The sequence below is a fragment of the Scyliorhinus canicula genome, chromosome 1 (genome assembly GCF_902713615.1).
Source record: "Scyliorhinus canicula chromosome 1, sScyCan1.1, whole genome shotgun sequence".
NCBI lineage: Eukaryota > Metazoa > Chordata > Chondrichthyes > Carcharhiniformes > Scyliorhinidae > Scyliorhinus > Scyliorhinus canicula.
The window spans coordinates 35,165,453-35,191,090 of record NC_052146.1 but is presented as its reverse complement, the minus strand read 5'-3'; the positions used below and the strand labels follow the sequence as shown (position 1 = coordinate 35,191,090).

The 25,638-nt window shown below is 47.1% G+C and overlaps 1 protein-coding gene across 4 annotated transcripts in view; it reads right to left on the bottom strand.

Annotated features, from left to right (window-relative positions):
• The window catches only part of LOC119956056 (AP-1 complex subunit beta-1), a 117,373-nt gene extending 92,062 nt beyond the window's left edge, over positions 1–25,311 (bottom strand). For 2 of the 4 annotated variants that reach the window (XM_038782994.1, XM_038783167.1), the window contains exons 1-2: positions 25,151–25,311; positions 8,534–8,592 (exon numbers count right to left, since the gene is read on the bottom strand). In XM_038782994.1, coding sequence (XP_038638922.1) covers positions 8,534–8,570 — 37 coding nt within the window. In that variant the 5' untranslated portion in view covers positions 8,571–8,592; positions 25,151–25,311. The remainder of the gene's footprint in view (positions 1–8,533; positions 8,593–25,150) is intronic. The other 2 variants (XM_038782909.1, XM_038783078.1) reach the window with 1 other exon arrangement.
• Positions 25,312–25,638: the final 327 nt, after the last annotated feature.

The window sequence follows — 25,638 nt, the reverse complement described above, 5'->3', positions numbered from 1 at the left end:
AAGCCGGAGTCGAACCTGGGACCCTGGAGCTGTGAAGTGATTGTGCTATCCACAATGCTACCGTGCTGTAAGGGTGGCTTGTTCTTTTTCGGACAGCACAAATATGAGGAGCCAAACTGCCTTCTTTTTAAAATTATATAAATTCCTCTGATTCTATAGCTAAAGTAGGATTTTCTCAAAAATTGTTACAGGGCACAACTTTTAAAAAAAGAACAGAGAAGATCTGTCCATGTACCTTGACCATTCTTTATCCCTCAAACACCATTAAAAATCAGATTATCGAGTTATTATCTCATTGCTCTTTGTGGAACCATGCTTAAATCGGTTGCTGCGTTTCTGCCATTAAAATAGCTATTACACTCCAAAAAAGTACTTAATCTACTGTAAAGTACTTGGGGGAGGTCTTGAGGACAAGAAAAGTGCTAATACAAATGTGAGCTTTTTGGGGGAATATGACCATCACTGGCGAGGCCAGTATTCATTGCCCATCCCGAGTTGCCCTTCAGAAGGTGGTGGTGAGTTGCCTTCTTGAACTGCTGCATTCCTGGAGGTATAGGTAACCCATTGTGCTGTTAGGGAGGGAGTTCCAGGATGTTGCCCCAGCGACAGTGAAGGAACAGCAATAAATTTCCAAGTCAGGGTGGTGTCATGTGAGAATACCTTTAAGAAATGGGTGTTTATCAAATAGCTGTAATGGATGTACCTTTAAGAAATGTTATTACCGTAAGACCTTTACATATGCAGGCGGATGAAAAGTGGGTAGAAGTTCATCAAGTAGTAATGCCGGTAGGGAATAGAAAGGAGGTGTTGCGAGTAGCACGTGGTACCAGTGGGAGGTCATTTGGGACTAAGGAAAACTCAAGCTAAAATCCCAAAACATTTTCATTGACCTGGACTACATAAAGATGTAGTTAAATTTTGTTGATCATGTCACACATGACAAGTGATAGGGAAACCTCAAACAGTGATAAAACCAGCGCCCTTAATACCAATTCCAGCATTTCAGGAACCTTTTACAAGGGTCTTAATTGATTGCATAGGACCGCTTCCTAAAACGAAAAATGGGAATCAATATCTTTTGACTATAATGGAGGTGTCTACTAGGTTTCCAGAGGCCATTCCAGCATGCAATATTACAGCTAAAAAGATTGCGGAGGAGATACTTAAATTCTTTACTAGATATGGACTACCCACAGAAATACAATCGGATCAAGGATCAAATTTTACCTCAAGATTATTCAAAGGTTAGCTTAGAAATAAAATTTTTTAAATCAACTGCATACCATCCAGAATCACAGGGAGTGTTAGAAATGTGGCATCAGACATTAAAGACAATGTTGAGGGCTTATTGTCACGATTATCCAGATGATTGGGATAAAGGAATTCCATTCGTACTGTTTGCAATTAGGGATACACCTAATGAGTCAACCAAATTCAGTCGCTTTGAACTAATGTTTGGTCATGAAGTAAGAAGACCACTTAAATTGATTAAGGAAAAATTGATGAGTGAGCAGTCGGAGCTTACATTATTGGATTAAGTGTCAAATTTTAGGGAACGAGGGCAGCACGGTGGCGCAGTGGTTATCATTGCTGCCTCATGGCGCCGAGGTCCCAGGTTCGATCCTGGCTCTGGGTCACTGTCCGTGTGGAGTTTGCACGTTCTCCCAGTGTTTGCGTGGGCTTCTCCCCCACAACTCAAAAGATGTGCAGGATAGGTGGATTGGCCACGCTAAATTGCCCCTTAATTGAAAAAAATTAATTGGGTACTCTAAATTAAAAAATTTTTTTTAGGGAATGATCAATTAGAGCAGGGGAGTTGGCTAGATAACATTTAAAAGTTGCGCAAAATGTGTTGAAATAGGTAGCGGACAAGAAATCCAAAGTTCATAGTTTTGCCAGTGGAATTAAAGTTTTAGTAGTGGTAGGTGAACCTTTAAAAGCAAGGTTTTGTGGATCTTATCAGATTAAAAGGAAATTGAGGTGAATTATGTGGTAAGAACGCCAGATAGAAGGAAAACACAACGAGCGTGTCATGTGAATATGCTTAAAAGGTAGTTTGAAAGGGAAAGAGAGCAAACGGAGGAGGTTTTAATGATTCTAACTCAAAGTGAAGAACCAAATCCAGATGACTTTGAATTTGACATTCCTCAAATTAAATTGGAAAACGAGGATGTTCTTGAAAATTGTGATAAATTGTTGAGTTACCTTCCAGAGGAAAAAAGAACTGACCTGAAAGAGTTATTGCTATCACATGGGCAAGTTTGTGGAGATAAGTTGGGACCTACTAAAATGGCTATACATGATGTAGATGTGGGAAATGCTGTTCCAATTAAACAACGTCCATATGGACTTAACCCCTTACAATTGGCACAGGTTAGCACAAAAATTGAAAGTATGCTTAAAAATGGCATAATTGAAGTGGGTTGCAGCCAATGGGGTTCACCCATAGTGATGAAACCGAAACCAGACTGCACCCAACGGTTGTGTGTGGACCACAGAAAGGTTAATGCAGTTATAGAACGGATTCTTATCCTATCCCACGTTTGGAGGATTGCATTGAGAAGGAAGGACAATCAGCTGTTATTTCCAAACTGGATTTACTTAAAGGTTACTGGCAGGTACCTTTATCGGAATAGGCAAAGGAGATTTCAGCTTTTGTGACTCCGGATGGTATATACCAATTCGAAGTTATGCCATTTGGCATGAAAAACACCCCAGCCGCATTTCAATGCTTAACTAACAAAATTGTTTCAAGATTACCCAATTGTGTGGTATACATCGACAATCTGGGAATTTTCAGTCAGACATGGAAAGAACATTTAAAACATCTGATGGAGTTATTTGATTAACTTCAGGAGGTGAGTTTGGTGGTAAACCTAGCCAAAAGTGAATTTAGAAATCCCAAGTCACTTTCCTGGGCCATACAATCATTCAGGGTCGAATGGTCCCACGGGAAGTGAAAACAAAAGTTATTGCGGAGTTTCCAATACCCTTGACACGAAGGGAAATAATGCAATTTCTCGGCATGAGTGGATTCTACTAAATATTTGTGCCAAATTCTAGTAGCGTGGTTGCACCACTGACGAACGTGCTAAAGAAGCGTAGCAAATTTAAGTGGACAGTGGAGTGTCAACAGGCATTTGTCTGCCTGAAGGCTGTGTTAACCAATGCTCCTGTGTTGGAGAATTACAAGGGCTCAGTGATCGGATTGAACTAAAGTATCTGACTTTAAAGAAAAATGCTGAGGCGTAGAGAAATGGATGGATCGTGCAGAGATCTTCTTGTCCAAAGAAACTATAAATCAAGAGGGATTCCAGTTGGAGGAAGAAGAACTAAAATGGACTATATTATAAATGTTTGCGTGTTTTGTTTTGTTAAAAAAAAAACTATATTCACTGTCAATATTTCTTAAAGGAAAATGAAAAGGTGAAAAATGAAACCATCTTGAAGTTGACGGGTTTTTTTTTCTTGGGGCGGAGATGTCATGTGAGAGTACCTTTAAGATTTGAATGTTTATCAAATAACTTTAGTGGATGTACCTTTAAGGAATGGGTGTTTATCAAGTAGCTGCAGTGATGTCAATGTGTGGGTGGAGCTGGGCTGTCTGTTTTTACTTTCGTTTTTGAGCTGGCAGCTACATTGTGTGTTTAGTTTAGTTTTCAGAGTGAAGCTGCATCCAGCCAAACAAGATGTAATTCTGATCTCTCTTGCTGTAAAGAAAGTCTTCCGGTCACTTGCTAATTTAAAAGTGATAACCGCTCTCAGTAGAGAATTTTAAACCTGCTATCTTTGTTAAAGATTGTATTATGGATGTTGCTTGGAAAGATTATGGGTTACTTATAGAGTACTGTATTCTTTAGGGGGCGTATTTGAGTTGATAGTTGCTAAGATGTTTACAGTGTGCTTATAAAATGTTAACTGGATTCATAGAATCAACATTGTTTTGTTTTACAAGTACTTTAGATCTCTGTTACATCACACCTGTAGAGTGGACCCTTGTGTGCCCCCCCCCCCCCCCCCCCCATCTCATAACCAAAATCTATTAAACGTGGGTCAGGTGAACTCCACGATACACTCTGGTGTTCTCTAAACACTGGCCCAAAACAGTGGTGAGTAACTTAGGCGGGAACCTCCAGGCGGTGGGGTTACCGGGTATCTGCTCCCCTTGTCCTTCTAGGATGGTAGTAGATGTGGGTTTGGAAGGTGCTGTCTGAGGACCCTTAGTGAGTTCCTGCAGTGCATCTTGTAGATGGTATACACGGCTGCCACTGTTCGTCAGTGGTGAAGGGTTTGAATGCTTGTGGAAAGGGGAGCAATCAAGCGGACTGCTTTGCCTGGATGGTGTTGAGCTTCTTGAGTGCTGTTGGAGCTGCACTCACCCAGGCAAGGACAGAGTATTCCATTGCACTCCTGACTTGAGCCTTGTAGATGGTAGACATGCTTTGGTTGGGGGGGGGGGGGGGGGGGGGGGGGGGGGGGGGGGGGGGTGAGTTACTCACCTTAGGATTCCTAGTCTTTGACCTGCCCTGGTAGCCGCAGTATCAATATAGCTAGTCCAGTTCAGTTTCTGTTCAATGGTAACCCCCAGGATGTTGATTGTGGGGGATTCAGTGATTGTAATGCCATCGAGTGTCATGGGGCTGTGGTTGGATCCTCACTTTAGGAGATGGTCATTGCCTGGCACTTGGTGGCACGAGTGTAACTTGCCACTTGTCAGCCCAAGCCTGGATATTGTCCATGTCTTGCTGCATTTGGACATGGATGCTTCATTGCCTGAGGAGTTGCGAATGGTGCTCAACATTGTGCAGTCATCCGCAAACATCCTCATTCCGACCTTCTGATGGAAGGGAGATCATTGATTAAGCAGTTGAAGATGGTTGGGCCTAGGACACTACCCTGGGGAACTCCTGCAGGGTGATCTCCGGCAGCTGAGGTGATTGACATCCAACCACCACAACAATCTTCCTTTGTGCCAGACATGACTCCAACCAGCGGAGAGTTTCACCCCTGATTCCCATTGACTCCAGTTTAGCTAGGGCTCCTTGATGCCACACTCGGTTAAATGCTGCCTTGATGTCGAGAGCAGTCACTCTCACCTCACCTCTGGAATTCAGCTCTTTTGTCCATGTTTGAACCAAGGCTGTAATGAGGTCAGGAGCTGAGTCACCCTGGAGGAACCCAAACTGAGCATCCATGAGCAGGTTATTGCCGGTTAAGTGTCATTTGGTAGCACTGTTGACTCCTTCCATCACTTTGATGATGGAGAGTGGACTGATAAGGCTGGGTTACATTTGTCCTGTTTCTTGTGTACAGGACACATTTGGGCAATTTTCCACATTGCCGGGTAGATGCTACTGTTGTAGCTGTACTGGAACAGCTTGGCTAGGGGTGCAGCAAGTTCTGAAGAACGAGTCTTCAGCACTATTGCCGGAATATTGCCAGGGCCCATAGCCTTAGCAGTGTCCAGTGCTGTTAGCTGTCTTTAGTACCACGTGGAGTGATTGGCTAAAGACTGACATCAATGATCCTGGGGACTTCAGGAGAAGACAGAGATGGATTATCCACTCAGCATTTCTGGCTGAAGATTTTTGTGAATGTCTCAGCTTTGTCTTTTGCACATATGTGCTGGCTCCTCCATCATTGAGGATGAGGATATTTGTGGAGCCTCTTCCTCCTCCAGGAAATTTAATTGTCCACCACCATTCATGACTGGATGTGGCGGGACTGCAGAGCTTAGGGCGGCATGGTAGCACAGTTGTTAGCACTGTTGCTTCACAGCACCAGGGTCCCAGGTTCGATTCCCGCTTGGGTCACTGTCTGTGCTGAGTCTACACGTTCTCCCGTGTCTGCGCGGGATTCTTCTGGATGCTCCGGTTTCCTCCCACGGTCCAAAGAAGTGCAGGTTAGGTGGGTTGGCCATGGTAAATTGCACTCAAGGGTTTAAAAAAAAAAGGGTTAGGTGGGGTTACTGGGATAGGGTGGAGATGTAGGCTTAGGTAGAGAGCTCTTTCCAAGGGCCGGTGCAGACTCAGTGTGCAGAATGGCCTCCTCCTGCACTGTAAATTCTATGTTCTATTATTAGATCTGATGCATTAATTGTAGAAACACTTAGCTCTGTCTGTTGCTTGCTGTTTGGTGATGATGTGCTCCCTTCTTGAACCGCTGCAGATCATGTGGCGAATTCCAGGATTTTAACCCAGCGACGGTGAAGTTTCAGATATATTTCCAAGTCAAGATGGTGAGAGAGACTTGGAGGGGACCTTTCAGGTGGTGGTGCTCCCATCCATCTGCTGCCCTTGTCCTTCTAGATGGTGGTGGATGTGGGCTTGGAAGGTGCTGTGTAAGGAGCTTTAGTAAGTTCCTGCAGTGCATCTTGCAGATGGTACACACTGCTTTCACTGTGCGCTGTTAGTGGTGGGAGTGAATGCTTTAAGGTGGGGTGCCAATCAAATGGGCTGCTTTGTCCTGAATGGCATTGAGCTCCTTGAGTATTGTCAGAGCTGCACTCATCGAGACAAGTGAACAGTGTTAGGTCACACTGCAAACTTGCGCCAGTAGATGGTCAAGTTTTGGGCAGTTATTGAGTTGACAGAGGTGAGTTATTTGCATCAAGAATACTAGCCTCCAACATGCTCTTGTAGCCACAGTATTTATATGGTTCATCAGGTTCAGTTTCTGGTTAATAGTAAGCCCCAGGATGCGAATAGTGGGGGATTCAGTGATGGTGATGCACTGAATGTCATGGGGGTGATGATTCTTTATGCAAGAAAGGCAAAATAATACTAAAATGTGAAAGAACACTTCACAAAATTGAACTTTTATTGGCACCAAATTTACAGCAGTAACTCAATATACTTTATGGGCAGCATGGTGGCACATTGGTTAGCACTGCTGCCTCACGGCGCTGAGGACTCAGGTTCGATCCCAGCCCAGGGTCACTGTCCATATGGAGTTTGCGCATTCTCCCAATGTCAAGCGTGGGTATCACCCCCACAACTCAAAAGATGTGCAAAGTAGGTGGATTGGCCACGCTAAATTTCCCCTTAGTTGGATAAAGAGAATTGGGTGCTCAAAATTTTTTTTTTTTAAACTCAATATACTTTATTGGAAGCGATACATTTTTAAAACCCTTCCCAGATCGAGTTCATCTCATTTAAATCTGTTAACTGATACATTAGGACTTCTGTAAAAATTTAAAACGGTTTAGAGTGAAATTTACAATCACCTGCAGGAAGAACTGAACACCATAGAATAGAAACATAGAATTCCTGCAATGCAGAAGGAGGCCATTCTGCCCATCGAATCTGCACTGACCCTCTGAAAAGTATCCTACCCAGGTCCACTCCCCCAACCTATCCCCGTAACCTCACCTAACCTGCACATCTTTGGACACTAAGGGGCAATTTAGCATAGCCAATCCACCTAACCTGCACTTCTTTGGACTGTGGGAGGAAACCGGAGCACCTGGAGGAAACCCACGCAAACACGGAGACAATGTGCAAACTCCATACAGTTAGACACCCACGGCTGGAATTAAACCCTGGTCCCAGGCACTATGTGGCAGCAGTGCTAACCACTGTGTCACCCCTTTCTACGTTCTTTGCCAGACATCATAGTGCTAGAAGGCTATTACATAGAATTCCTACAGTATAGGAGGCCATTTGGCCATTGAAAGTCTTCTGCCTCATAATTTAAAGCTATGACAACTGAAGTCTTGGGTGAACTAGAGATTATGGGTATCCTATCCAAGTGCAATACCATCTCAAATTTTCCACTGAAGCTTTCACTGATCTCTACGACGGGCAGATTGCTGAGGTTGTCACTTCTCATTTAGGCTGTGCATTCCTACCATATTTCTCTTACTCTTTCCAACTGTGCACATCATCTCTTTTCACTAAATTTGTACTGCCTTGTAATTTGTTTTTTTAGTTAGGCTATGATAAATAGTTACATTGAAAACGTATTAAGAGAATGATCCCTTCTTCCAGCTTTGGCATGGTGCCTTTTGTCTGCAGAACACTGCTAAATTACAAAAAAGCTCAACTAGGAATTCTGTTACCTACACCAATGTCTATATAGTATTCGCCTGCAAGCCAGAACTACATAAACAAGTACCTGTGAAAAAACTCCTGCTTGAGCGCAACTCCAGACTGACTTCATATATAACAGATTTCAGTTGTCAGTGTACATCATGTGGACTGTACAGGAAACATTCTTTCAGTGCAATAAGCGTCCTGTTGTATCCATTTGTAAACTACCACAACCACAAACAGTATTTTATATAGCCCAACAGTTTCAAGCTTCAAACTTTCACAGTGAAGGAAATAAAAACAGAAGAAGGGAGCCAGTAGAATCTGAATATTCTGAACATGTTACTGTGACTGACCCATCAATAATCTAAATCTTAAATCTGCTCCATTTAGATTTGTGTTTGCATAAATTATAAAGCTATATTAGTTTACTTGTGGTTCATAATTTTTTAACAATTTTATATTTGCTGAAATAAAAGAGACACTGACAGAAATATTGCTACCTTTCTTGGTTGTCGTAAAATACTTTGAATCCGTCATGGTGATCCTCGGGTTAGGTTTCCTAAAAAGAAAAAAAAAAGTTGATTTTCCTGCTGAACCAGCAACATGAATATTCCAAACAGGAAAAAGTGAAGTTACTGATTAATCAGTTTTGAGGTACAATGGCCCTGCACTGAAATTCCTTTTGAAACTCGCCTGCGTTTTAGCAGTTTGCAGTTATTCATTCAAAAATATTAAAATTTATGGTAAAATGTTTTATTCCTTGCTCCAGTAACAATTTTGAACTTCTTTAATTTTCTTGCACATATCAAAATTCATAAAGTAGCAATGATTTTACTGTAGGAAATTTAGAGGTGGGGCAGACCTGATGTTATGGTTTATATCAGGAGTCAGAGTCATAGACTTTTTACAGCAAGGAAAAGGCCCTTTGGCCCATTGTGTCCGTGCTGGCATTAAGCATCTATCGACTCTAATCCAGCACTTGGCCCGTAGCCTTGTATGTTTTGACATTTCAAGTACTCAATCAAATACTTCATAAATGTTGCGAGGATTCCTGCCTCTACCGATCTTTCAGGCAATGAGTTCCAGATTCCTACCACCCTCTGGATGAAAAGGGTTTCCCCGGGACCTCCGGTTGCGGCTATGCGGAGCCAAGCCGCAGGTTCGGCAGCTCCCGCCAGGAACGGACTTTTGGGCTCTTTTTAGGGCCCCAGCGGTACTTTGTCGACGTTTCCCGACGTGGGAAGGAGTCAGCAAAATTTCCCCAGCAGTATATGGCCTGGACCAGGAGTAGGGCGAGTAAGAAAGTTGTTGCAGCGCCAAAGCAGAAGCGAGGGAAGAAGCACAAGATGGCAGCAGGCGGAGACCAGGAGGCAGTGGGCGCAGGAGCAGCAGGAGACTCTCTAGCGCTGCTTCAGGAAGCTTAAAGCGGAGCTGCTGGAGCCGTTGAAGGCTTCAATTGACAACCTGCTGGAGACCCAGACGGCCCAGGGGGTGGCGATCCGAGAGATCCGACAAAAAGCATCCGAAAGAGAGGACGAGACCTTAGGCCTCGTGGTGAAGGTGGTGATGCATGAGGCGCTCCATATAAAATGGCAGGAGAGGTTCGAGGAGATGGAGAACCAGTCGAGGCGGAAAAATCTGCGGACCCTGGGCCATCCGAAAGGGCTGGAGGGGTCAGACATGGGGGCCTACGTGGTCATCATGCTAAATTCGCTGATGGGAGCTGGGTCCTTTCAGGGGCCCCTGGAGCTAGAGGGGGCCCACAGAATATTGGCAAGACGACCCAAGCTGAATGAGCCGCCACGGGCGGTGCTGGTGCGGTTCCACCTGTTTGCTGACCAGGAGTGTGTGCTCAGTTGGGCCAAGAAGGAGCGGAGCAGTAGGTGGGAGAACGCGGTGGTACGGATCTACCAGGACTGGAGTGCAGAGGTGGCAAAGAAGAGGGCCGGGTACAATCGGACGAAGGCGGTGCTGCACAGGAAGGGAGTGAAGTTCGGCATGCTGCAGCCGGCGCGTTTGTGGGTCACCTACAAGGACCGACACTTTTACTTTGAGTCCCCGGAGGAGGCGTGGGCCTTTGTGCAGGCCGAGAAGTTGGACTCAAACTGAGGGTTGGGTGAGGGGGTCTGCATGTAACTGTTATATTTTGAGGGGGGGTTCTCTGTTTAATGTTGGTTCTTTGTTGTTTTCAGGCGGGTGGGGTACTGTTTTCTGCTGGGGTTTGTTGGATGGGCTCGAGGAGGGGGGGCAGGCCTGCAGTGTGGGGGGCTGATGGTGTAAAGTGGGGCTGGGGTCCCGCGACAGGACCGGGCCGGTAAAGGGAGCTGCTTTAGAGGAGGTGGGGTCGGGCAGGTGGAAAGCGCGGGCTTTTTCCCGCGCTGAGGGGGGAGGGGCCTGAGCTGGGAAGCGGGCTTTTTCCTGCTTGAGAGCGGGAGGGGGAGGAGGAAAGCTTGCTGGTGGACACTAGGGAGGAGGGGAAGCCCCAACGCTGGGAGGGGTCGGAGGAGTGGTCGGGGTCAGCTGACTTGCGGGAGTGCAATGGAGGGAGCAACGCAGCTAGGGGGGGGGTCCTAGCTTGGGCTTTGGGGGGGGGGGGGGGGGGGGGGGGGTACCGGGTTGCTGCTGGAACGGCCAAGAAGGTGCTGGAGTATGTAGAGGGGGTCGGGATTGGGGGTTTGCCGCCGCAGGGAACAGGAGCGGGGGGCACGTGCACGTGGCGGGCTGAGGAAAGGTAATGGCTAGTCGGTGGGGGAGGGGGGCAGGTAGCCTCCTGATCCAGCTGATAACCTGGAATGTCAGGGGACTGAATGGGCCGGTCAAATGGGCCCGCATGTTTGCGCACCTGAAGGCGGATGTGGCCATGCTTCAGGAGACGCACCTGAAGGTGGCGGATCAGGTTAGATTGAGGAAGAGATGGGTAGGCCAGGTGTTTCATTCGGGGCTGGATGCAAAAAATCGGGGGGGGGGGGCGATCCTGGCGGGGAAGAGGATGTCGTTTGAGGCGTCGAATGTGGTGGCAGACAGCAGCGGGAGCTTTGTGATGGTAAGCGGCAAGCTGCAGGGGGAGCGGGTGGTGGTCAATGTATACGCCCCGAATTGGGACGATGCGGGTTTCATGCGGCGCATGTCGGGCCGGATTCCAGATTTGGAGGCGGGGGGCCCGATAATGGGGGGGGGGATTTTAACACGGTGCTGGATCCGGCACTGGATCGATCCAGATCCAGGGCGGGTAGGAGGCCAGCGGCGGCTAAGGTGTTAAGGGGGTTTATGGACCAGATGGGAGGGGTGGATCAATGGAGGTTTGTGAGGCCGAGGGCCAGGGAATTTTCATACTTTCCCCATGTGCATAAGGCCTATTCCCGGATTGATTTTTTCGTTATCAGTAGGGCGCTGATTGCGAGGGTGGAGGATGCTGAGTATTCGGCAATAGCCATTTCTGACCATGCCCCGCACTGGGTGGACTACGAGCTGGGGGAGGAGAGACACCAGCGCCCGCTTTGGTGCTTGGAGGTGGGGCTGCTGGCGGACGAGGAGGTGGGCGGGCGGGTTCGAGGATGTATTGAGAGGTACCTGGAGGCTAATGACAATGGGGAGGTCCGAGTGGGGACGTTCTGGGAGGCGCTGAAGGCAGTGGTTAGGGGGGAGGAGTTGATCTACATTTGAGCCCACAGGGAGAGGAGAGAGCAGAGAGGGAGAGACTGGTAGGGGAGATGGTGAGGGTGGACAGGAGATACGCGGAGGCTCCGGAGGAGAGATTGTTGGGGGAGTGACATAACCTGCAGGCCAAGTTCGACTTGTTGACTACCAGAAAGGCGGAAGCTCAGTGGAGGAAGGCACAGGGAGCGGTGTATGAATATGGGGAAAAGGCGAGCAGGATGCTGGCGCACCAGCTCCGTAAGCGGGATGCGGCCAGGGAGATTGGTGGAGTTAAGGATAGGGGAGGGAATGTGGTGCGAAGGGGGGTAGACATTAATGGGGTCTTCAGGGACTTTTATGAGGAACTGTATCGGTCCGAACCCCCAGCGGAGGAGGGGGGATGGGGCACTTTTTGGACCGGCTGAGATTCCCGAGGGTGGAGGAGGGACAGGTGGAGGGACTGGGGGCGCCGGTTGAGCTGGAGGAGCTGGTCAAAGGGATAGGGAGCATGCAGTCAGGGAAGGCGCCGGGGCCGGATGGGTTCCCGGTCGAATTCTATAAGATGTATGCAGACCTGTTGGGCCCCCTGTTGGTTAGGACCTTCAACAAGGCAAGGGAAGGGGGGGCTCTGCCTCTGACGATGTCTCGGGCGCTGATTTCTTTGATCCTTAAGCGGGACAAGGATCTCCTGCAGTGTGGGTCATACAGGCCGATCTCACTCTTAAATGTAGACGCCAAGCTGTTGGCGAAGAGGACTGTGTGCTGCATGTTATCCACGAGGATCAAACGGGGTTCGTGAAAGGGAGGCAGCTGAATACTAACATACGGAGGCTCTTGAATGTTATAATGATGCCGGCGGTAGAAGGGGAGGTGGAGATAGTGGTGGAGTTGGACGCGGAGAAGGCCTTTAATAGGGTTGAGTGGGGGTACTTGTGGGAGGTGCTGGTATGGTTCGGGTTTGGGGAGGGGTTTGTCAGGTGGGTGAGGCTGTTATATGAGGCCCCGATGGCGAGCGTGGCCACGAATAGGAGGAGGTCGGAGTATTTTAAGTTATACCAAGGGACGAGGCAGGGGTGTCCCTTGTCCCCCCTGCTTTTTGCGCTGGCAATTGAACCCCTGGCCATGGCGCTGAGGGAGCCAAGGAACTGGAGGGGGCTGGTGCGGGGTGGGGAGGAACACCGAGTGTCGCTCTATGCGGATGACCTATTGTTGTATGTGGCGGACCCGGTGGGGGGAATGCCGGAGGTGATAAGGATTCTCAGGGAATTTGGGGATTTCTCAGGGTACAAGCTCAACTTGGGGAAGAGCGAGCTGTTCATTCTACACCCGGAGGATCAGGAGGGGGGGATTGGTAGGCTCCCACTAAAAAGGGCGGAGAGGAGCTTCAGGTACTTGAGGGTCCAGGTGGCCAGGAGCTGGGGGGCCTTGCATAAGCTTAACCTCACAAGGCTGGTGGAGCAAATGGAGGAGGAGTTTAAGAGATGGGACATGGGCCGCTGTCTCTGGCAGGTAGGGTGCAATCAGTCACGGGTACGGTGCTCCCGAGATTTCTGTTCCTGTTCCAGTGCCTCCCCATCCTTATCCCGAAGGCCTTTTTCAGGCGGGTTAACAGGAGCATTACGGGGTTTGTGTGGGCGCACGGGACCCCGAGGGTAAGAAGGATGTTCCTGGAGCGGGGCAGGGATAGGGGAGGCTGGCGCTGCCCAACCTCTGTGGATATTATTGGGCTGCCAATGCAGCGATGGTGCGTAAGTGGGTGATGGACGGGGAAGGGGCAGCATGGAAGAGGATGAAAATGGCGTCCTGTGTGGGCACGAGCCTGGAGGCGCTGGTAACGGCACCGCTGCCGCTCCCTCCAACGAGGTATACCACGAGCCCGGTGGTGGTGGCTACTTTCAAAATTTGGGGGCAATGGAGACGGCACAGGGGGGAGATGGGGGCCTAGATGGGGTCCCCGATATGGGGGAACCACCAGTTTGTCCCGGGGAGAATTGACGGCGGGTTCCTAGTTGGCACAGGGCAGGTGTTAGGAGGTTGAGGGACCCGTTTGTAGATGGGAAGTTTGTTAGGTTGGGTGAGGAAGGGAAGTTCGGGCTCCCACCGGGGAACACCTTTAGGTACATGCAGGTAAGGGTGTATGTCAGGCGGCAGGTGGCGGAGTTCCCTCTGTTGCCGCCGTGTGGGGTCCAGGAGGACAGGGTGCTCTCGGGGGTGTGGGTTGGAGAGGGGAGGATCTCGGCAACGTACCAAGTGATGCAGGAGGTAGACGAGGCCTCAGTGGAGGAGCTGAAGGGTAAATGGAAGGAGGAGCTGGGTGAGGAGGGGACGTGGGCGAATGCCCTAGGAAGGGTGAACTCCTCCTCTTCTTGTGCGAGGCTTAGCCTCATACAGTTTAAGGTGCTGCATAGGGCTCAGATGACCGGGACAAGGATGAGCTGGTTCTTTGGGAGCGAGGACAGGTGTATTAGGTGCTCAGGGAGCCCAGCAAACCATGCCCATATGTTCTGGGCATGCCCAGCACTGGGGGAATTTTGGAAGGGCGTAGCAAGGACAGTGTCGAGGGTGGTAGGATCCAGGGTCAAACTGGTCTGGGGGCTCGCAATATTTGGGGTTGCAGAGGAGCCGGGAGTGCAGGAGGCGAAAGAGACCGGCATTCTGGCCTTTGCGTCCCTAGTAGCCCGGCGGAGGATTCTTCTTCAGTGGGAGGATGCGAGGCCCCCAAGCGTGGAGGCCTGGATCAACGATATGGCGGGGTTTATTAAATTGGAGGGGGTGAAATTTGCCCTAAGGGGATCAGTGCAGGGGTTCTTCAGGAGGCGGCAACCATTCCTAGATTTCCTGGCAGAACAGTAAAAAAAGACCAGCAGCAGCAGCAACCCGGGGGAGGGTCGTGTCTTTGTTTTGGGCTGAAGGGACGTGTATATTTGTTCTTTGCCAATGACGGGCGTTAATTTATTTATTTATTTTCTTAGTATTTTTTGTTATTGATATTTTGTGAAAATTTGAATAATTATTTTTAGAAAAAAGAAAAGGGTTTCCCTCACACCCCATCTAAACCTCCTGCCCCTTACCTTAAATCTATGCTCCCTGGTTATCGACTCCTCCGCTAAGGATAAAAGTTCCTTCCCATCTACCCTATCTATGCCCCCCATTAATGTGCACACTTCAATCAGGTCCACCCTCAGCTTTCTCTGCTCCAAAGAAAACAACCTCAGTATCTAGTTTCTCTTCATAGCTGAAATGCTCCAACTTGGGCAACATCCTGGTGACTCTCACTGCACCCTCTCCAGTGCGATCACTTCCTTCCTAATGTGTGGCAACCATAACTGCACACTGTACTCCAGCTATGCCTAACCAGCATTTTATACAGCTCCATCGTAACCTCCCTGCTCTTAAATTCTATACCTCAGCTAATAAAGGCAAGTATTCTTACCTATCTATCCTGCTGTCTTCAGGGATCTATGGACATGCACACCAAGGTCCCTTTGAACCTTTGTACTTCCTAGGGTCCTACCATTCATTGTACTTCCTAGGGACCTACCATTCATTGTATATTCCCTTGCCTTGCCTCCCAAAATGCATTACCTCACTTTCAGTGTTAAATTCCATTTGCCATTGTTCTGCCCATCCGACCAGCACATCTGTATCATCCTATAATTCAAAGCTTTCCTCCTCGCTACTTACCACACCCTCAATTTTTGTGTCATCTGTCAATTTACTGATCATACCTCTGATATTCACTACAAACAGCAAAGGGCCCTGCGCCAATCCCTGTGGTGTACCACTGGACACAGATTTCTAGTCATAAGAACTACCTTCGACCATCATCTTCTGCCTCCTGCCACAAAGCCAATTTTAGATCCAATTTGCCAAATTGCTCTGGATCCCATGGGCTCTTACCTTCTTGTTCAGTCTTGTCAAAAGCCTTATTGAAGTTCATGCAGGCTACATCAACTGCATTACCCTCATCTATACATCTAGTCACCTCCTTGAAAAATTCAATCAAATTTGTAAGACATGGGACTGGATTCTCCGGCGACGGCATGCTCAGTTTTGCCAGCAGCCCAGGGGTTTCCCCGACGGCTTAATGGAGCATCCCGCCAGCGCGTTGAACCAGAAATGTGGTGCGGCGGGATGGTGAATCCAGCCCATGATCTCTCTTTGACAAAGCCATGCTGACTATCCTTCATTAATCCTTGCCTCCCCGAGTGAGGATTAATTCTGTCCCTTAGAATGTTTTCCAATAGTTTCCCTACCACTGAAGTTAGACTCACTGGCCTGTAATTTCCTGGTTTATTCCTACCATCTTTCTTGCATAATAGTCCCACATTAGCTGCATCATTCCAGCCCTTGGCACCTCTCCTGTGGCCAGAGAAGATTTAAAAATTGTCAGAGTCTCTACAATCTCCACCCTTACCTCCGACCGAAACCTGAGATACATTTCATCTGGCCCTGGGGATTTATCAACTTTTAAACTCACCAAAACTGTTACTGCTTCCTCCCTCTCAATGTTAATTTGTTCAAGTACGTGATAGTTCCCCCTCACTGATTTCTACACCTACTTTGTCCTTCTCCATAGTGAACACAGATGCAAACTACTCATTTAAAACATCCCCATCTTTTAGCTCCACACACAGATTGCCACGTTAGATCCTACTCTTTCCCTGGTCAACCTCTTGCCCTTAATATACTTCAAAAACACCTTTGGATTTTACTTTATTTTGACAACCAGTGTTTTTTTATGTCCCCTCTTCGCTGCCTAATTTCCTTTTTATGTAACACCCTGCATTTTCTATACTCCTCTAGGGCCTCCGCTGTCTTGAGCCCTCGATATCTGCTATAAGCCTCCCTTTGTTTCACTATCCAACCCTGGATATCCCTTGACATCCAGAACATGTTGCTGCTACCCTTCACCTTTACAGGAACATATAGGCTCTGTAGTCTCTCTATTTCCTTTTTGAGTGAAGCCCGCTGCTCTAATGTAGATTTTACTACAAGTACTGCTCTCAGTTGACTTTGGTCAGATCTGTCTTATCCTATTAAGTGGCCCAAATTAAGACCCTATTTTCCAGTCCAGCCTGTGTCACTTTCCATAACAACATTAAATCCTCGGTAGTTATGGTCACTGTCAACAAAATACTCCTGCACTGAAACTTCTACCACTTGCCCAGCAGAAACTGACACAGTGATCCAGGAATCTGAAGTCCTCCCTCCTACACCATCTCTTCAGCCACTCCTTGATCTGCTCTAATCTACTATTCCAAGCCTCACTGGCACATGGGACTGGGTGTGAACCAAAGATTACAACCTTTGAGGTCCTGCTTTTCACTCTCCTACTAGTTCCCTAAATTCTTCTTGCAGGACCAATGACATAGGAAAGAGCAGGGAGGAGATCCTGCTGAGGGAGTAACAGGGGCTATGAACTAAATTAAATATAGAATTGCCCGGGAGGTAAAGTACTGCCCAGGCCACGTAAGAACTGGCACAGGATAGAAACTAGAATAGGAGACTGCATGGTTGAAAGAGTGTAGGGAGGTAGAATTACATTTCATGGATCATTGGAACAAGAAGGATCCATACAGCTGGGGCAGAATAAGACAAGGTCACAGAGGAAAGATTAATAAGGATATAGATAAGACTTGAAACTATTAATATACAAAGGTGGGAGGAGATAAGGTACAAATAACAGCAACCTTAAGATATAACCATGAAGGCGCTGAGAGTAAAGAATAGATGAAGGCAAGGAATAACAGGAGCAGGGCAGCACGGTAGCATTGTGGATAGCACAATCGCTTCACAGCTCCAGGGTCCCAGGTTCAATTCCGGCTTGGGTCACTGTGCGGAGTCTGCACATCCTCCCCGTGTGTGCGTGGGTTTCCTCCGGGTGCTCCGGTTTCCTCCCACAGTCCAAAGATGTGCAGGTTAAGTGGATTGGCCATGATAAATTGCCCTTAGTGTTGGGTGGGGTTACTGGGTTATGGGGATAGGGTGGAGTTGTTAACCTTGGGTAGGGTGCTCTTTCCAAGAGCCGGTGCAGACTCGATGGGCTGAATGGCCTCCTTCTGCACTGTAAATTGTATGATAAAGAGTCAGGGAACAGATACATTTATAGAACATAAGTATAGAGAGCAGAAGAACTGATAAAAATAAACAAAACCGGCTGCTCTGCAACATACATGGTGTCTGGGGAAAGTGGAGGCAATAATTCTTGGACAGGAATCAGATGCAGGACTAACAGAAGCATGGTTACATAAAGAACACAGCTGGCAGTTAAATATTGCAGGATACTATATATTAGGAAAGGACAATATATTAGAAAAGGAGAGAGAAGAGGATGTGTGGTGAGGTAGCTGTACTATCAGAAAGAGCAGTAGAAAAACAATTAAAAAAACAGAATTCATACAAATTAAGACATAGAATAAGAAGAAATGGGTTATGCTTATATGAGTAAACTGCAGACCACCTAATGGTGGAAGAGATCATCAGAAATAAGATATTAAAATGTAGGAGAAGTATGGCCCATCTAATCTGCTCCACTATCCAATGAGATCATAACTGATCAGATATAATAATCCTCCACTCCACTTTACCGCCTTATCCCCATAACCCTGGATTCCTTACTGATTAAAAATGTACCTATTACAGCCTTGAACAAGTTTATGAAATTAGCGAAAGACATAAAATAATAATCATGGGAGATTTCTACCACCTCCACCAACAAGCAGCAGTGACAAAGAGGAGGTTTGAAACAGAGATGTTCTTTCTTTCCCAGTACCCAAGGTCAGCAACATAAAGGTCTACAAGTGGGAATCAAACCATAAGAGAAATAAGGGTAGACGGCCGTCTAGGAAAACTATTTCCGATAATAATCGAGGGAGACACAAGACAGACAAAAACCAATGTAACAGATAGGTTTTAAAAAACTAATTACAGGGGGTTGAGGATGGAACTATTGCAAGATAGAATGACAATTGATCAAGAATGTTCTGAAGATGTATGTCCTACAAACACCCACAAAGGAACTTGCTAATAATGAATCCCCATGGATGAATAAAAACTGAAATGGATGAAAATTTTTATAGACCCTGAAGAAAAAGATGACAAAAGGAAATGGAGAGGTTAGGAAATAAAAAAACAAAAATGACAAAAAATATAAAATTAAGTATTTTACAGATACAGCCTATACTCTCCACTTTCATTAGGTGGCAATGCAGCACAGTAGTTAGCACTGTTGCTTCACAGCTCCAGGGTTCCAGGTTCGATTCCCGGCTTGGATCGCTGTCTGTATGGAGTCTGCACATTCTCCCAGTGTCTGCATGGGTTTACTCCGGGTGCACCGGTTTCCTCCCAGAAGTCCCAAAAGATATGCTTGTTAGGTGAATTGGACATTCTGAATTCTCCCTCTGTGTACCCGAACAGGCGCCGGAGTTTGGCGACGAAGGGATTTTCACAGTAACTTCATTGCAGTGTTAATTTAAGACTACTTGTGACAATAAAGATCGTTATTATAACAATCAAAATTTAAGGTAAAGATAAAACCACTAAGGGATGCACAAGATAAATTCAAAGAACTTGCAATTTATAGGCCACCGTTAACATAGTAAATGTCCCATGGTGCTTCCGGAGCATTATCAAACTAAATTTGACACCAAGTTGTGCAGTATAGGTTTAAGTTTCATTTTGGAGGAGGATACAGGTAGAGAAGCTGAGAGGTTGAAGAAACAATGTAAGAGTTTAGGGCTTAGGAAACAAAGCATAGCTACAAATAATGGAGCAATTAAAATTGGGGATACATAAAAGGCCAGAAGATCACAGAGGGCTGGTGGAAGCTAGCAGTAGGTAAAGGTAAGGTCACACACAGGAATTGGACAAATAGGATGAGGATTTTAAAATTGAGGCATTGCTGGAATTGGAGACAAAGTAGGTCAGTAAGTACAGGAGTGATGGGTGATCGGGACTAAATAAAGACAGAGACAGAAGAAGTTCCGAATAGTTCATTATCCTCAGTTTTTAACCAGGAAGATAGATGAGCTGGATAGGACATTAAAATAAATCCAAAAGGTTAAAGACACACAGTGGTTAGCACTGCTGCCTCAAGGTGCCAAGGATTCGGGTACAATCTCAGCCCTGGGCCACTGTTTGCGTGTGTCTCAACCCCGCAACCCAAAGATGTGCAGGATAGGTGGATTGGCCAAGCCAAATGGTTCCAGGTAAATTTCTCGAAATCAACTGCTCGAAAGGTAATTGCTCGAAGTCAATTGCTCGTAAAATCATTTCTCGAACTATCAATTGATCGAAAGATAGATTGTTCGAAAAGCAGTACTTCAAAAAAGGAATACCCAAGATGAACAAGGTTCATAAGATAAGATCACAAAGTGGATAGTGGGGGGCGGGTTGGTTTGGGAGCGGTATCACGTAGGGGCACAAGTTTAGGGGCACCGGTAACGGCACCATTCCTGCCGGCCCGGTACTCCACAAGTCCGGTGGTAGTGGCGGCTTTGAGTGGGTGGGGACAGTCACGGAAGCACATGGGAGTGGAGGGGGCGTCGGTATAGACACCTATCTGTGGCAATCATCGGTTTGCACGGGGGGGGGCTGGATGGGGGGTCTCGGAGGTGGCAGCGAGCGGTTAGGGGACCTGTTTATTGATGGCAGTTTTCTGTGCTTGGAGGATTTGGAGGAAGAGTTTGGGCTGCCTGGTGGGAATGTGTTCCGCTACCTGTAGCTGAGGAACTTTGCACGGAGGCAGGTTTCGGCCTTTCCACAGCTACCGTCCCAGGGGATACAGGATAAGACAGTGTTGAAAATGGAAGTGGGGGAGGGGAAGGTCTCGGAAATTGATAAAGAGCTCATGGAATGGGAGGGAACCCCAATAGGGGAAGTAACGCGAAAATGGGAGGGTCGGAAAAGGAAGTAGAGGCGGGATTGTGGGAAGATGTCCTGAGCAGGGTTAACGCATCCTCGTCATGTGCCAGGCCTGATACAATTCAAGGTGGCCCACAGGACGCATACGACTGTGGACTGTATGAACAGGTTCTTTGAAGGGGTAGACGATAATAATAATCGGTTTGCACCGGGGGTCTGGATGCAGGGGGTTTCGGAGGTGGCAGTGAGCTGGGATCGAGCGGTTAGGGGATCTGCTTATTGACTGCAGTTTTAGATGTGGTTTGGGTGGTGCGCGGGAGGGCCCGCACACCACAATTATGTTTTGGGCATATCCGAAGCCGAGCGGATTCTGGCAAGGATTTTCCCACGTCACGTCCACAGTATTGAAGGTACGGTTGGGTGGTTCTGAATCCAGAGGTGCCGATATTTGGTGTGTTGGACGATCCGGACGTCCAGGGGCGAAAGAGGCTGATGTTTGGCCTTTGCCTCCCTGGTAGCCCAGAGACAGATATTATTGGCACGGAGGGACTCAAAACCCTCGAAATCGGGGGTATGGGTTACTGACATGGCCGAGTTTCTCAGGCTTGAGAACGTAAGAACTAGGAACATAAGAATAGGAACATAAGAACTAGGAGCAGGAGTAGGCCATCTGGCCCCTCGAGCCTGCTCCGCCATTCAATGAGATCACAGCTGATCTTTTGTGGACTCAGCTCCACTTTCCATCTCGAACACCATAATCCTTAATCCCTTTATTCTTCAAAAAACTATCTTTATCTTAAAAACATTTAATGAAGGAGCCTCAACTGCTTCACGCAAGGAATTCCATAGTTTCACAACCCTTTGGGTGAAGAAGTTCCTCCTCAACTCAGTCCTAAATCTACGTCCACTTATTTTGAGGCTATGCCCCCTAGTTCTGCTTTCACCCGCCAACGGAAACAACCTGCCCACATCTATCCTATCTATTCCCTTCATAATTTATATGCTTCTATAAGGTCCCGTCGCATCCTTCTAAATTCCAACGAGTACAGTCCCAGTCTACTCAACCTCTCCTCGTAATCCAACCCCCTCAACTCTGGGATTAACCTAGTGAATCTCCTCTGCACACCCTCCAGCACCAGTACGTCCTTACTCAGGTAAGGAGTCCAAAACTGAACACCATACACCAGGTGTGGCCTCACTAACACTTTATACAACTGCAGCATAACCTCCCTAGTCTTAAACTCCATCCCTCTGGCACTGAAGGACAAAACCCCATTTGCCTTCTTAATCACCTGTTGCACCTGTCAACCAATTTTTTGCGACTCATGCACTAGCACACCCAGGTCTCTCTGCACAAAGCATGTTTTAATATTTTATCATTTAAATAATAATCCCTTTTGCTGTTATTCCTTCCAAAATGGATAACCCCACATTTGTCAGCATCGAATTCCATCTGCCAGAGTCTAGCCCATTCACTTAACCTATCCAAATCCCACTGCAGACTTCCGGTATCCTCTGCACTTTTTGCTTTACCACTCATCTTAGTTTCATCTGCAAACTTGGACACATTGCAGTTGGTCACAAACTCCAAATCATCTATGTAAATTGTAAACAATTGTGGACCCAATACTGATCCCTGAGGGACACCACTAGCTACTGATTGCCAACCAGAGAAACACCCATTAATCCCCAATCTTTGCTTTCTATTATTTAACCAATCATCTATGCATGCTACTACTTTACCCTTAATGCCATGCATCTTTATCTTATTTAGCAACCTTTTGTGTGGCACCTTGTCAAAAGCTTTCTTGAAATCCAAATATACCACATCCACTGGCTCCCCATTATCTACCGCACTGGTAATGTCCTCAAAAAATTCCACTAAATTAGTTAGGCATGACCTGCCCTTTATGAACCCACGCTGCGTCTGCCCAATGGGACAATTTCCATCCAGATGCCTCGCTATTTCTTCCTTGATGATAGATTCCAGCATTTTCCCGACTACCGAAGTTAAGCTAACTGGCCTATAATTACCCGCTTTTTGCCTACCTTTTTTAAACAATGGTGTCACGTTTGCTAATTTCCAATCCACCGGGCCGGGACCACCTTAGAGTCTAGTGAATTTTGGTAAATTATCACTAGTGCATTTGCAATTTCCCTAGCCATCGCTTTTAGTACTCTGGGATGCATTCCATCAGGGCCAGGAGACTTGTCTACCTTTAGCCCCATTAGCTTGCCCATCACTAGAAGATCAAGTTCACCTTGAGAGGATAGACGCTAAAGTTCATCCGGAGGTGGCAGCCATTTATAGACTTCTTTGCGGAAAATTAAGCTGTCAGCAGATACAAAAGGGGGGGGGGGTGTTAAGGGAGGGAGGGGTTGGTTGAGGCAGGAATAGTTAGTGGGGGAGGGGGACTGGAGGACTGTGTATGTAATCCACCTTGGCTGGGTGTCGTTGATGATTGGGTGGGTGCTATTTACTTTATTGTTTTTCCTCTTGAAAATTGTTGTTAAAAATTTATAAATGCCTTAATAAAAATATTTTCAAAAAAGTAACAGAAAAGGTAATTCATTAGATGCACATAGATGACTTTAAAAAGATCTTCAAGGTACCAGATAGCAGATTTGGACTACAGTCAGAGCCTATGGGACTCAGAATAAGAAGCAGAATGGATAGATAGCTGACTATAAAAGCAAAAAGGGATTAAAAGTAGTTACTCAGACTGACAAAGGTGGGAGGTATTGTTTCACATGGATTGTTGCGGCAACCACATTTTACAAAAATATTTTGATTCAGGAATCAGAAGTATATCAAAACTTGCAGACGGCACCAAGTTGGAGTATGTGGTTGATACTGAGGAAAACTGACAACATACAAAACAAACTTAACAACCCGAGTGGATATGTAAACAACAAATTAATTTCAATATAGATAAGTGAGAGGTGATGCACTCTGGGGAAAGGATAAGGAAGACTTTTCCAAAGAATATTCATTGGAAACAGCCGAAATTGGGTAGAGGCACAACAGGATCATGGAGTACAAATAAATAAATAAAAATAGCAACACAAGCAAACAAAGCCATAAAAAGTGCAAAAATGCATTATCATAGAATTTACAGTGCAGGAGGTGGTTATTCGGCCCATCGAGTCTGCACCGGTTCCTGGAAAGAGCACCCTACCCAAGGTCAACACCTCCACCCTATCCCCATAACCCCACCCAACACTAAGGGCAATTTATCATGGCTAATCCACCTAACCTGCATATCTTTGGACTGTGGGAGGAAACCCACGCACACACAGGGAGGATGTGCAGACTCCGCACAGACAGTGACCCAAGCCGGAATCGAACCTGGGACCCTGGAGCTGTGAAGCAATTGTCATTAGGTGGAAATTATGGAACGTTAACAGTTGCAGAAACCTACTGGGTCAAATAGCCTGATTTTGTACTGTAAAGTTCTATGTAATTAAATATTGGATTATTGAAACATCATACACCACATTCAGAATTATTCAACCTATTGTGTCATTGAAAGATCCATCCAATTAGTCCAAACCCCCTGCTCTTTTGTTACAGTTCTGCATTTTTTTGTATTGCACAGCTATCACATGAACAACTTTTACTTTCCAGTCACTCACCAGAAACAGGTTAAGTATACTAAAATGGTTCACAGCCAATTTCTGTGCTTTTGCCAAGGATGAGCTGAAGTACTGCATACACAACAGAATAAGAGCCAATTAAATGTGAACATCTTTTAAAACTTCATGATAAAGGTGACTTTTGATAAGTCAAAATGAAGCATTTCCAAACTGAGAGAGGCTAGGAATGTTGTAATGCTGCAGGCACCAGTTGAATCTAATACCCAAAGAGCGATCGATGTAGGTAGGGGTCAGTGGACCAGAATTTTCCTCTCACTATCTGCCCACGGCAAACACAACTCTGCAGTCGATTTTCTCGGTGCCTGAATTCCAAAGTTGAAGGACCTTCAGCCCCTCCAAACCCTGTCACTCGGCCCAAGAACTCTCTCTTCGATGTTTTCCTAAATGAGTTACTGCACTTCAAAAGGCATTCGTTCAAAGATCTTCGGGGGGGGGGGGGGGGGGGGGGAGCTACCTAAATGCAAGTTTATTCTCAAAACAGGGGCTTATCAAAATCAGGGCGCCCTGAGTAATGACTCAGAAATGGGGGGGGGGGGGGGGGGGGGAAAGAGGACTCGGATTAAACTCTTATGCAAACTGTTTATTTTTAAGGGAGCACACACGATTCATATTTTTAAAAAAGAGATGAGATTGTATCGGAGGCTTGTCAACTTCTGCCTGGAGGAGAGAAGGGGGCGGGTCAGACACTTTCCACCTGCCCCGGTCAAACTGAGGGTCGCAGGCTCCGGCCGGGTGGGAGGTGCGTGTCCGGGAAGGCCAGGCCCAGGTAGTTCCTGCCCCGGGAGGCCCAGGTAGTTCCTGCCCCGGGAGGCCCAGCTCTCCGCCGCCCGCCAGCCCCCCGGAGAATGTGAACGGCCGAGCCGCCCGCTGCCCATCAGATCCCAACTTCCGGCCCGCTTCCGCCACAACATTCTGCCCTTCACATTTTAACAGCAGGAAAGCCGGGCGAGAGCACTCACCGCGCCGCTCCTTTCAGTCGTTTGAATTGAGTCCAGTCGCTGGTCCAGAGGGGCCCCCGGCCGGCGGATCGACTCCCTCCTTCCCCTGTTCCTCCTCCTCACGCTAACTGAAGCTTCAAGATGTCCGCCTGTCGCCAAGCTGAGCTGTCACCAGCTGCACCGGAAACAAACCAGGTCGGGGTCAGCTTCCGGCTCAGGGGCCGGGGCCCCTGGCTCCCCCAACAGGTGCAATGCAGGCGGCTTTGCACCAAAAGTGAATGTGGGCAGCTTGGCACACCCACTGCCAACCCCACCACCACTGTCAACCCCACCACCTCACGTAGATCAAGAGATTTCCCACACAAATCAACAGTTGCTGTTGTCCTCCCCAAAGTAGACAACACATAATCCTCATGAGTGGCTTATTGTGGTAGTTACCACTGTTATATTGTATATATCGCATATGAGATATGAGGTGTATTACGGTAAGGTCCCTGTACTACAGGTAC